The sequence below is a fragment of the Oryza brachyantha genome, chromosome 9 (genome assembly GCF_000231095.2).
Source record: "Oryza brachyantha chromosome 9, ObraRS2, whole genome shotgun sequence".
NCBI classification, from domain to species: Eukaryota; Viridiplantae; Streptophyta; class Magnoliopsida; order Poales; family Poaceae; genus Oryza; species Oryza brachyantha.
This window is the reverse complement of record NC_023171.2, coordinates 1,306,818-1,321,034: the sequence shown is the minus strand read 5'-3', so window position 1 is coordinate 1,321,034 and position 14,217 is coordinate 1,306,818. Positions and strand designations below refer to the sequence as shown.

Genomic DNA, 14,217 nt, shown 5'->3' with positions numbered 1-14,217 from the left:
ACGTATAATTTTTCTCTATACATATTTTCCATAAATCTATTGTTGTATATTTGTATTTCAACATTATGTACCCTAGTGTCTAGTGTAAATAATAATGACTCAACGCAAAATATTCTTGACCATCTTCCTATGAAATATTACTTGTAATATGCTATTTTTTAATTTTGTTTCCCGAAATACTCGTTTATGATTTTTAATTACGTCGGGAATACATTTTTTCATTAATTTCTTTGACAAAACTACACTATATATCAACATACACAACATATATTTTTTTCATTAAATATCCTCAAATTTTTTAAATTCTCTTTAAATTTAAACTCGATTACCACGGCTTACCGATGTCGTGCCTCCACGGAGGGCGCGAACGTAAACCCTGCTCCGTACAGTCTGGCATGAACATGATCGGATGACTACTAATAACTTTACATGCATCATTATTTTTTGGATGTGATGTATTATTATTGTTTCCATGATTTAAATAGTATTTTACAAAAAATATAATTAAATATTAGACGCCTGGTTAGCATGTTATAAGCCCAAAGCTCTGTGTGACTTATGTTTAAATTCCTTTTTGCAGCGCGCATGGAGCATAATTAGACGCCTGGTTAGCATGGTAACGCCTGATTAGAGCGTGACTAGACGCTGGCACCCGCAACTAATTAATTATTGAAATTTAGCATTTTCACCTTAAAAAAATTCTCAAAATAAATCATTATTAGTGTGTTTTAGGATAGATTATTATGGTTGTTATACAAAGTTGATGAGCAAAACTATTTCTACATATAAATATAAATATAAATATTTCTATTTATGTATAAAGTTTATAAACATAAAAAATTGAAAAAAGGTTCTTAGTAAAGGTCACTGTTTAAAATTAAATATTTACATCAAATAAAATAAAAAGATCATGCATTTTATTTAATTTATTTATGATGTTAGGTATAATTTATTATTCTTCACTATAAGTTTTCTGATATGAAGTACGTTTTCCAAATTAATTGTGTGTTGATTACAATTTATTATTATAAAAACATATTTTTCTAGTAAAATTATTTCGTATGCTTAAAATTAACTTGACCCTGCGTAATGCATGGGTATTTTTTAATTTATATTTATATAATTAAAATTAACTTAATCCTATACAATTCATGGGTATTTTTATTATAGTAAATGCAAAATCGAAGAAAGGACGCGACGATTCCTTCAAGTGTGAGGATCGACCGGTAACCGTTGCCATCCGTTCCCCTCTCGGGGTATGGACCTTGCAAGCGTGTTCGGCACGACTACGATAATACCGATCTGAATGCTTACTTTTACGCAGTTTTTAAAACAGCTAATGTGATGAAATCATATATGAAACAACTATTGGTAGTTAAACGTTTCATTGTAACATTTCTAAAGCTAAATAAAGCATTTAATTACTGCTAAAAGTACATAGTGTGGTTGATTGCATAAAACACATCAAGTCCGTTAATGCAAGTTTCACTGTTTTACCGAGGACTTGGTAACAGTGCTCAAAGTTTTCATGGCCATGAAACTAATTCACTCTCTCTCCTCGTAGTTTTATATAGATATTTTTTTACTGATGTGTCACCCAATTAATATATATAATACCTCTATCAAACCTCCATCGACTGACCTAACTGCACACGATCGTCTGTCGCTATTGAACTCGGCCTCACTAGTACGATTCCTATGTAGCGCTATTAATACGGTGATTACGCTCATAATGCGTTGTGCATTAATTACTTCTCTGTTTCACTGGAAGAGACACCCCATCTGACTCTAGCATAATTATAAAAGAAGAAGAAAGAAAACTAGTACCTCCGTTCTGATATAGATTTTCATGTAATTAATATTTGACCATTCGTTTTATTTAAAAATTTTATAAAAAAATTTAAAATAGTTACACATAAAATATTATTTAGGTTTTAGCATCTCATAACAATAAAAGTATTAATCATAACTTTTTAGATAAAACGGATAATCGAAAGTTTAACGTAAACAATAAAAAATACGCTTATTACGAGACTCGATGGGAGCAGATTGCTGCTCATCTACGCAAGCAAGTTGACTCCGAACACAACATTACCTGAATATCAAAGCGGCACTAGTAAAGGAAAATACATCGTGCCTGTTCTGAACCCACAAATCTAGTGGTTCTAGAACCGGTACTACAACAGCAATACTAATGAGAGAGGGCTTAGCAGTGCCGGGTATAGAACCAGTCGCTGATAGACACGATGAGGCAACAGGAAAGCTAGCTGGAGCCGATTGCTTCAAGCAGCCCCCAAGATTCACATCGACAGTCAAGAACCACGTCATAAAACCAACAAAAAAATTATTATCTGGCACACGCATGATGAATTTATAGATTTACACATATGAAGAAAATGTTAGATAATTCAATTCAATCATAAACAATAGATTACGAATTGAAACCCTAATCAATACAAGATCACCGATTAATTCAAATGCGAAAAACTAAATAAACCTGCAGATGAAACCATCTGATTCCCTTCTTTTCTTTCCTTCAATTCTGTCATCTTTCCTTCAACTCCGGCGAGATTAGATCGCTGATGATCTGTTCTGAATCTCCGACCTTCGGGTCTCCAACGGCACTGCCTTGGAATCGCCGTATGAAACCCTTCCAGCGCGTCTCTGATCGGGAGACATTGATTTTGAATTTCTGGTTGCGAGAATAAGCGACACGAGCATCTCCGTGGGCTCCTCTTGTTTTACATAGCACTGGTGGGCCTCGGGGGCTTTTCCTAATCCGATTCTGACACGTAATCAACGATCGCAGTTACGGCCCATGAGGGTTACGAATTTTAGAGTTAGAGATAGATTACGGATAGGATTATGGTGGTTATATCCTTTCCTAAATATCGGCTAACCGATAAATCAACCAACATTCTCCCCTTGATTTAGAGGTTAATTACGAATTTATCATATAATATAGCTCCCCAAAGCAATGTGTCACAACAACATATAGCATTATTGAGACGATAAGACTTATAGTTCACAATATCATACAAATAAACCCTTGATTAATTAAGCGGGTGTTGATTGAACTTAATTGCCCCGGTTTTCAGGATCATATTCAAGGTCATTACACAATCCCATGTTGGCCACATGTTCTTTGAAGAAATTGGGAGGTAAGCCTTTGGTTAACGGATCCGCAAGCATTGATTTAGTGTTTATCTATTTAATTTTAATTGTTTGATCATGTACTCTATCTTTTACAACATGATATTTAATGTCAATGTGTTCGGCAACTTCACTTGACTTGTTGTTACTCGTATAGAAAACTGCGGCCTTATTGTCGCAGTATTATCAGTGGTCTTTCAATGCTGTCAACCACTTGTAATCCCGGGATAAAATTTTTGAGCCATACAGCCTGTCCCGTTGCGTGATAACATGCCATAAATTTTGCCTGCATTGTCGACGATGCAGTCAGTGTTTGTTTAGTATTTTTCCATGAAATGGCTCCTCCCGCGGGAGTGAATATATATCCAGAAGTAGATTTCTTGGTATCTAAACACCCTGCGAAGTCAGCATCCGAATAGCCTGTAACTTCAAGCTTATCAGATTTTCTGTATGTGAGCATGTAATGTTTAGTTCCTTACAAATAACGCAATACTTTCTTTACTGCCTTCCGGTGGTCCATACTTGGTTTAGATAGATATCTGCCAAGCTTCCCGGTTACAAACGCCAAGTCTGATCGCGTACAAACTTGAGCATACATTAAGCTTCCGACAGCTGAAGCATATGATACCTTAGTCATTTCTTTTTCATCCAATTCATTTCTCGGACTTTGGAATGAACCAAATTTGTCCCCTTTCATAATTGGAGCAGGTGATGTCGAGCATTTGCTCATATTATATCTTTCCAATATTCTGGAAATATATGATCTCTGAGATAATCCTAGCACCCCTTTGGACCTGTCTCGGTGAATCTCGATACCCAAAACGTATGATGCATCACCGAGATCTTTCATATCAAATTTCGATGACAAAAATTGCTTGGTTTCTCGCAGCAGATTCTTGTCACTGCTTGCTAATAAAATGTCATCTACATAGAGTACTAGTATAATGAATTTCCCACCTTTAATTTTGGTATAAATGTAGTTTTCCACCTTATTTTCCTTAAATCCAAATTTCTTGATAATTTCATCGAACTTAAGGTTAAATTGTCTTGACGCCTGTTTAAGTCCATAGATGGATTTCTTAAGTTTGCATCCCATATGGCTCTTTTCTTCCACAACAAAACCTTCCGGTTGAGCCATGTAAACATTTTCATTTTAGTCGCCATTTAGAAATACTGTTTTCACATCCATCTGATGGAGTTCTAAATCATAATGTGCCACTAGCGCCATGACAATTCTGAATGAGTCTTTCTTAGAGACAGGAGAAAACGTTTCATTGTAATCAATTCCTTCTCTCTGCGAAAAACCCTTCGCCACAAGTCTTGCTTTGAATCGTTCGATATTTCCTTTGGAGTCCAATTTAGTTTTGTAGACCCATTTGCAGCCTACTATTTTTACTCCTTTAGGAATTTCTACTAGATCCCACACTTTATTTTGACTCATTGATTTGAGTTCATCTTCCATGGCTTGAATCCACTTGGATGAATTTCTTTAATTGGGGGTTGAATAATTTAGCTTCTGCACGGCAGCCCCACACTTTTAAATAATTCAATGTCGGTTTTCTTCCGGTCCATAATTCATACGGAGTTTTCGACACCGACTTGCTTGGAACTCTATTTAGTATGTGTGTAGCCGTTTTTAATGCCTCAATCCATAATTTATTTGATAAGTTGGAGTGACTAAGTATGCTCCGCACCATCTCCGTGAGTGTGCGGTTGCATCTTTCTGCCACTCCATTTAGTTGAGGCTCCCTAGGCATGGAATATTAAGCAATAATCCCATGAATCTGAAGATATTGAGCAAATGGACCAGGACTTTGCCCAAATGGAGCATGTTTCACATAGTATTCACCACCACGGTCTGATCTCACTATTTTAAGTTTCGCGTTGTGCTGGTTTTCAACTTCTGCTTTGAATATTTTGAATTTTTCGAGAGATTCGGAACGATCGCTTATGGGGTAAATATATCCATAACGGGAGTAATCATCCGTAAATGTGATGAATGAATCAAAACCATCTACAGATGTCACTGGGAACGGTCAACAAATATCAATGTGAATTATTTCTAGTGGACTCGTGCTCCTAGTGGCTCATTTCTTAATTGATTTAGCAAATTTTCCTTTAACGCAATCTATGCAATGATCAGCGTCAAAAAAATCTAAGGGGAGTAATAATTCTTCTTTAATGAGACGTTCGATTCTCCCCTAGAAATGTGGCCTAAGCGACAGTGCCACAATTTCGATGAAGTCTCATTTTTATCATTGCAGGAATTTATGACATTCATCACAGTATGATCCAAAGAGAGCAAGTAGAGTTTGTCTCGCACGAAGGCAAGACCAATTACTTTATTTAGATGTTTAATGTAACAAGTTCTCTTGGAAAAAGAACAGTCATATCCTGACTCTGCTAGGACTCTAACTGAAATAAGATTCCATTTAACGGAAGGAGCAACTAAGACATTATTAAGTATTAAATTGTAGCCACTGGGAAGCTTGAGTGCGAGGTCTCCAACAGCCTCCACTTCAATCTCCGCTCCATCAGCTACTCTTAGGATGTGCTCCCACTTTTTTAGCGTCTGGACGCCATTCAATCCCTGTAATGAATTAGTAACGTGCACAGTAGCACCTGAGTCAACCCACCAAGAATTTCGGGAAAACTCAACATGTAGGGATTCATTAACGTTGGAAATTTCATTAATTTCATTTATACCTTTATGGGCAAACCACTCCTTGAAGCGGGTGCAGTCTCTGTGCCAATGTCCATCACTGTCACAGAAAGTGCAGTGAGAACTCTTGAATTTTGGCCCAGCTGAAGGTTGAGCAGTTGATTGAGCAGCCTTACTCCCTCCTTTGATGGAACTTTCTCTTGCCCTTAGAGTTGACGAGATTGAGCTGGTCAATATGTTTCTGCCTTTTGGCCTTTTGACGCTCTTCCTCTTCCACTGCGTGGGAGATAAGCTCTAAAATGGTCCACTTTTCACTTTGAGTATTGTAATGAATTTTGAACAGATCATAATCAGAGTTTAGTGAGTTCAGGATGAAATGGACAAGATAGGCTTCCGAAATTTCCATGTCCATCGTCTTTAGTTGATGAGCCATGTGTGACATTTCCATGATGTGTTGTCGGATGCCATTCTTTCCATCGTAGACAGAAGATCCCATTTTCATGATAAGAGTACTGGTATAAGTTTTGGTACACGCCTTGTAGTTCGATTCAATGTTGGCCAGGTATGTCTTAACATTGTCGAAGTCAGCAATCCCCCTATAATGGACGGAGAGATGTTGCTCTTGATGTACATTAGGGACACTCTGTTTGATTTCTCCCAAGCGGACCACTTTTCATCGTAAGCCCACTTGAGATTGATGTATTCCTCATCATTCGCATCCATGTAATCAGCTAATTTCGGTTCCACTGGTGGATCCTCTCTAAGTGCAAGATTATTTTCCATCAACCGCAAATTCAGGAGCATGTTGTTTTTCCACTCAGCATAATTAGCCCCATCAAGTGGCTCAATCCTCTTAAGCTGTGACAAAGCTGCAGATAACAATTTATAATATAAAACATTTGATAAAAAATAAAACTATTATATATAATACTTCTCCAAATCTAGTCACTGTTGGGCAGACAAGACTTAGAAAATAATGAAATAAATCCTTAATTATATCACCGTTGGGCACAAATAATCAAGGCAGAAATAATCAAATTTAAATTGACGTGAAATCATAAATAACGTCGCTCAATAAATAACTTCACGTCATAAATTCCTTCTAGCAAACTTCCCGTTGGTTCCATTTGACTAGAAATAATTTTCTGAACAATAAAATATATTTTATCAATTTTTTCAGCAATTTTAAACAGCCCAAACAAGGTATAAATTGATTTCTGAAATTAAAAAAAAAATTTAAACAAAATTAAATTAATTTTTTTTGGCCCATCCAATTATCGGGCCGGCCTACAAGAGGTCGGCCCGTTAGACAGCGCGCGCGTAGGGGGCACCGGCCCATGCGGCCGAGTCAGCCCATGAGCGCCGACGGCCCATGTAGCGGTGGCGGCACAGGAAATAAGGGCGCTCGGCCCATGGCCGGCCAAGATTTGGTGCGATGAGATCAAAAGACCACGACGACCGAAACCCTAACCCTAGCCCCTTTCAGACTCCTCCCACTCTTCTCCTCTTCTCCAGCGGTGGGCGGCGAGCGCCCAGGCGCTGGATGGTGGCGGCGCGGCGGTTCGGCGGGGAGGGCGCGTGCGAAAAACGCGGCCTGTCGCCCACCGATTGGGGGGGGGCGAACGCGCCCGAAGGCGGCAGCGCCCAAGCTGGCCGTTTCCCGTCGGTGCGGAGGTCCGGCGACGGTGGCGGCGCACACGCGGCGGAGCCGACGCGGCCGTAGGAGGAGAGTGGAGGCGGCAACGCGCGCGCACGGGCAGAAGCCCGCACGGCGGCGGCGATGACCGCGCGCGTGCACGCGCGGGGCGAAGCCCGCACAGTGGCAGCGACGACCACGCGCACGCACACACGGGGCGAAGCCCGCATAGCGGCGGCGGCGGTGGCGGTCTATTTCCCCGAAGCGGAGGCAGCAGCAGCAGCGGCAGCGGCACCGTGCAGTGACCGAGGTCCACACGACGGCGACGATGATTACTACTTCCACTTCGGTAAATTCTTCGATTCAATAAATTCAATCGAATCGAATTGATTTTAGTGAAATGAATTTTGGGGTTTTTGATCTAGGGTTTAGTTGATTTCTCGGATTGGAATTCGAATCAATTACACTGTATGTTAAACAACCAGTGTCATAAATTCAAACCCTTATCCGATTGCAACAATCAATTAGGCCGAAAATTGATTATATGGGACCAAGTACGAGTAGGAAAGCTCAGATACCACAATGTTAGATAATTCAATTCAATCATAAACAATAGATTACGAATTGAAACCCTAATCAATACAAGATCACTGATTAATTCAAATGCAGAAAACTAAATAAACCTGCAGATGAAGCCATCTGATTCCTTCTTTTTTTTCTACAATTCCGTCTTCTTTCCTTCAACTCCGGCAAGATTAGATCGCTGATGATCTGTTCTGAATCTCCGACCTTCGGGTCTCCAACGGCACTGTCCTGGAATCGTGCACGAAACCCTTCCAGCGCGTCTCTGATCGGGAGAGATCGATTTCGAATTTCTGGTTGCGAGAATAAGCGACACGTGCGTCCCCGTGGGCTCCTCTTCTTTTATATAGCACTGGTGGGCCTCGGGGGCTTTTCCTAATCCGATTCTGACCCGTAACCACTGCCCATGAGGGTTATGAATTTTAGAGTTAGAGATAGATTACAGATAGGATTATGGTGGTTATATCCTTTTCTAAATATCGGCTAACCGATAAATCAACCAACAGAAAAATCACACAAACATGACCTAAACAAATTCACGTAATACACAAAGATTCACATAGACATCGAGAAACACATCAAGAATTCCCGTTGTCCAGGAGCTCATATGAACCATGGGTCACTAAGGTATAAGCAAACCGTCTGTCTTTTATGTTTATGCTTATAAACTAAATTTAAATTTAAAGTTTAGGGTTTTTCATCATAATTTGTTTTTCAACAATTTCTTCATATCACTAAGAACACATACACAAAAATTTATACATAAATTATTTTTTAATCATTAATACACCGTTCCATTTATATTTATTTTAAACAGAAAGATGATGATGAATATCTTCTAAACGAATTGCATCAGGAACGAGCAAGAACCAGAGCAGGCAGGGGTCATCAAGGAACACCCTACGGCCATCCTTATCTTTTCGTTTTTTATGCTTATAAGCTAAATTTTAAATTTGAAGTTGGTTTTGAATTTTTTTTCATCGTAGTTTATTTTTTAACATTGTTTTTAGATCGCTAAAAACAAGTATATAAAAATTTATTTTTAAAAATTATTTTTCTTTTGTAAGTATGCTGTTTGATTTTTTTACCAAAAAGCTAAAAGATGGCAGCCAACGCCAATGGCCTCCGCCACCTTGCCTTCAAGGGTTGTGCATCCTTTTATCCTTTAGTCTTGTGTAGCCCACCCTGGTATAAATGGCCATATGGCCCAAGGCCCGATAGACCGGCCCGAAGAATGTTGTTTTGGCCCGGTCCAATCACGACACGACCCGATTGCAGGCGTGCTCATGCTGGCCCGGCCCACCACCCATGCCGTGCTTGGGCCGCTCCCTCAACACACTGGGCCGACACAGCTCGGCACGAAACAGGTCGGCACGATGGGCCGACATGGCCTAGCATGCTTCAATGGTCGGCACGGCCCGACCGAGCACGCGCGCTGCCGCATATATATGCCAGCCGAGGCGCCGACCGCATCGCTCTCCCTCTCCTCTTGCTCTCCGTAAACCCTAACCCTAGCCGCCTCTCTCTCTCGGTCTCGGGTCTGGACGAACAGGGTGATGGTGCTCGTCCACTCCGGCTCTGGTGCACCACCTCCGAGCACTGGCGGCCGTCGCTTCCCCTTCATCCCTCTCCGTCGCCGACTCGCGCTCGCCGTCTGTAAACCCTAACACTAGGCACTAGCCACCTCTTGGGTCTCGACGGGCGAGGGTCGGGGCGACAGCGGTCCTCCGCTCCCGCTCTGGGCCTCCGGCACTCCGATGCACCTCCTCTGTCGGCCAGCGGCCGTCTGTCCCCCTCCATCCCTCTCTATCGTCCGGTCTTGAAGCCATGAAGGTCGTCGTCGTTTCGGGCGTTAGTCCTCCTCCATCCCTCTCCCTCGGCTAGGCGGGAAGGTCGTCGCCGTCTCTGGCCGTCAGTCCCCCTCCATCTCTCTTCCTCACCTGGGCGTGAAGGTCGTCGCCGTCTTCGGCCGTCGGTCCCCCTCCATCCCTCTCTGTTGCCCGATCGTGAAGGTCGTCGCCGTCTCCCGCCATCGGTCCCCCTCCATCCCTCTTCGTCGCCGACTCATGAAGGTTTTGTGAAGACTAAACTTGTGTAATCTGTCAAATATTATGATTATGTGCCTAAATCTGTTTGTTCAACTGGAATTTTCAAACTCTTTGTGCTGAACTGAATTGAATAAGCGTGGTTCCGACGATACACGTAGTCCAAATAACTAAATACGACGCTGTTGACGCTGAAAATAACAATCAACGGTCACACACGTAGGCCTGGGAATCAATCTTATACCATTACAGTGCAGGACCTAATTCTTAGAAATATTGGGCGTGTCAGTCAGCTTGATTATGTAACTGACAAGATATGATATAGAAAAATAGTTAACCCCAAAATCACTATCGGCCTAATAGCCGATACAGCTTCAGGACCCTAGCCGATAGACTGATCGATCGACTTTATAGGAATTTCATGGTTACAATTGTAAATATGCCCAATCGGCTTAACCGTGAGTAGGATAAATACTGAACAACCCAATCAACCAATTAATCTTAAGAGATTGGACCAAACCGAGACAGTCTCGAGATTAATCAGCCGATCGGACCATTACAAAACTTATCACACATAGGATTCTCAGGCGATACGAGACCACACATGGAATTAGATGTAAACTGGAGTGCTACGCTAATCATTAACGTAAAACAATAACAACCAACGACATGCATACTTATACCAGACCTAGAAGATCGAATCTACCCGAGACAGTACAGATCTAGGTACAATCACACATGAGATTAACAGGATATTTTAATATGCAAATATCAAGGTAGCAAACCAGCGTAATTCACCGATTAATCTATTAAAATCAGCCGATTCGAATAGACTTCTATAGATAGATTGTATTGAACACACGTAGATCAAACCTAACCGAGACAGTATGCAGTTTAGCACAATATAGCCATGAAACATAAAGATCGATAAGTTCAACCAACTAATCAATGAATTACTAGAGATAATGCTGGCTCAAACTCCAGCGATAAGCCCTCGCAAACCCCCAATCCAATCTGGCAACACGAACCTAGCGAACCCAATTGATCAGACCGAACCGAGACAGAATCAGATCAGCAAGATTTGTGCGCGCAGATTAGACAGAAAAGCCTACGAGGACTTAATCGAGAACCGCCATCACCTTAAGCTAAAGCAGATTAAAATAATGACAGAACCCAACCCGCCGATCAACTAAGCAGAAGATCGGACTTAACCGAGACAGTTCTGTCCTAATTGATTGACGGATTTTGACGAACTAGAACTCACATTGCGAAGCTGACAAACCCCACGCCGAAAGCTTAAGTAAGTCGAAGATTTGAGGCGATGCACCAAGTTAAATTGATCTAGAGATAATTTACAAGGACCCCGGGCACCCATATTTATATCCCCGGGAAATAACCAACCGGATAAGGATCCGCTACTACCTAACTTTACATTATTCGGACTCTAATTAAATAACAGAATCCTAAACAAACTTTAAGATAAATCCTAATTAATTTACACGAACTCACGGTTAAACACCGAACCTATCTCCAACTTACGGGCTCAATCGGACTCCCATCCTTGTCCGATTTAGACTCTATCGGCTGCAATCCCCTTTGCGTCCAGCTTTCTGTCTCTAACCGATCCGGACCTTTTTATCCGATTCGGTCTTTGACCGTGTTTCAATCAATAACGACTATTTGCCAAAATCTGGCGTTAAGATGCGCTGAGTTTGTATCCACCAGTCTATGCAGCGGCAACATTTTAATACGCTGTTCATTTATAAGTTTTCGGCCTAACCATAAATACTTGTTATGTTCACGTACCAACCGAAAAAAATGCTGCTCATTTATAAGTTTTGGGCCTAACCATTTCTCTTCCGCTTATGATTATAAACCAAAATTTAAATTTTAAGTATTAAATTAGAGCTAATTTGATGTCGATTGTAGTTTATTTTATAGCCTTTATTTTTAGAATATGTTTATAAAAGTTCTACTCATAAATTATTTTTTGTAAATATATCATTTTATTTTTTCCTTCACAAAAAAATGACCATCGTATATATGTTCTTATAGACACATATTGATTTATTAATATGTATATTAGTTTAAAAATTATATTATCCTGTAAATATTGATTTATTAATATGTATATTAATTTAAAAAATTATATTATCCTGTAATATGAAACGGAAGTTGTTGCGACCAACCACGCCATACATAATTAAATGGACATGGAGGCGCATGCATTGATGTGCGTAGGTACCCAGAGAGAGCACGAGCATGGACATGGAGGCGCATGTGCTCCTCTTCCCATGGCCGCAGCAAGGGCACATAAACCCCATGCTCCACCTCGCCTCCGCCCTCCTCGACGCCGGCCTCCGTGTCACCTTCCTCCACACCGACCACAACCTCCGCCGCCTCGCCCTCGCCGGAGCGTCGCCTCGTCATCCACGCCTCCGCCAGCTCTCCATCCCCGACGGCCTCCCCGACGACCACCCGCGCTCCGTCGGCGGCCTAATAGAGCTCCTGGACTCCATGTGCACCGCGGGAAGCGCAGCGTACCGCGCCCTGCTACGGACGGAGTCATGTCGTCCCGACTCCGACGACGCCGCTCTGCCGCCCCCCGTGACGTGCGTCGTCGTCGACGGAGTCATGCCGTTCGCCACCGCCGTCGCCGAGGAGATGGGCGTGCCGGCGCTCGCGTTCCGCACGGAGGTGGCGTGCAGCTTTCTGGCGTATCTGTACGTGCCCAGGCTCCTCGAGCTCGGCGAGACCCCCGTCTCTTCCGACGAGCAGGTGCACGGCGTCCCAGGGATGGAGAGCTTCCTACGGCGCCGAGACCTTCCGCGTGTGGTGCCAAAAGGAGACGACGACGACGTCGCAGTGATGCTGACCATCGCCGACACCGCCGCTCAATGCCGCAAGGCGCGGGCGCTGATACTCAACACCACCGCGTCCATGGAAGGGCCGGCGCTCGAGCGTATCGCACCTCACATGGGTGACGTCTTCGCCGTGGGCCCGCTCCATGCCATGGCCGCCGCAGCAGGCGAAGTAGAGCACGCGAGGCAGCTGCGGCGGCGCGAGGTCGACGATGACGGCTGCACGGCGTGGCTGGATGGCCACAAGGACCGGTCTGTGGTGTACGTAAACCTAGGGAGCCTCACGATGGTGAGGAGCGAGCAGCTGGCGGAGCTCCTCCATGGGCTCGTCGCCGCCGGGTACGCCTTCCTCTGTGTGCTCCGCTCGGATATGGTCAGCACATTTGTTATAAGCTCGTCGTCGTCGTCGTCGGTGGTCCTCCAAGAATTAGTGGGCGAGGTGGTGGCGGAAGCCGGCGACAGGGCGCTGGTGGTGGAGTGGGCGCCGCGGGACGTGCACCACATCCTCCGGCACCGCGCAGTGGGGTGCTTCCTGACGCACGCCGGGTGGAACTCGATGCTGGAGGCCGCCGTGGAGGGCGTGCCGGCCGTGTGCTGGCCCTTCTTCGCCGACCAGCAGATGGTCAGCCGCTTCGTTGAGGCCGTCTGGAAGACGGGGCTGGACATGAAGGACGTGTGCGACAGGGCGGTGGTGGCGAGGATGATCAAGGAGGCCATGGAGTCGCCGGAGATGAGGGCGTCGGCGCAGGCCATGGCACGCCAGCTGAGGATTGACGTCGCCAAGGGTGGCTCGTCGTCGTCCGACATGGAGCGCCTCGTCGGCTTCATCACCGAGCTCAGCGCCATGCAAATTGGATCCACGCAAGTCGAGAATTCATCGCCACCACCACCAGCTCCGCTTGCCACTTAAGTTATTGGGATAAATGATATATATATATATATATATATATATATATATATATATATATATATATATGTATATATGCCTTTGGTCTTTCGATCGACCATGTGCCAATTTCCCGGAATAATAATTTACCGTGTGCTAATTAAACAAAGAGAGTGCAATATTAGTGTGAGTGTTATGGTTGCCTTGGGTGTTGTTCCATGTATGAATCCATTCAGCCATTGCGGTTTCAAAAACCAGTGTGTAATATAAGATTTGTGCATGTTTCACTTGGTTCTTTGTGTGTCATGATCTCCCCCTAGCAGGCACGATCGACGGTGTGGAACTAAGGATTGTAAATAGTCTTTTCCACCCTAAAAGTTAGTCATTGAGGT

At 43.2% G+C, this 14,217-nt stretch overlaps 1 protein-coding gene across 1 annotated transcript; it reads left to right on the top strand.

Moving 5' to 3' along the window:
• The first annotated feature begins 12,330 nt into the window (after nucleotides 1-12,330).
• On the top strand, nucleotides 12,331-13,850 carry LOC102720458 (7-deoxyloganetic acid glucosyltransferase-like). Its single transcript, XM_006660969.2, has one exon. The coding sequence runs from the start codon at nucleotides 12,341-12,343 to the stop codon at nucleotides 13,847-13,849; it is 1,509 nt and encodes a 502-aa protein (XP_006661032.2). The 5' UTR covers nucleotides 12,331-12,340; the 3' UTR covers nucleotide 13,850.
• Nucleotides 13,851-14,217: the final 367 nt, after the last annotated feature.

What these genes read in the sequence shown, in the direction of transcription:
- LOC102720458 (XM_006660969.2), top strand. Translation starts at nt 12,341, where the DNA reads ATGGACATGGAGGCGCATGTGCTCCTCTTCCCATGGCCGCAGCAAGGG.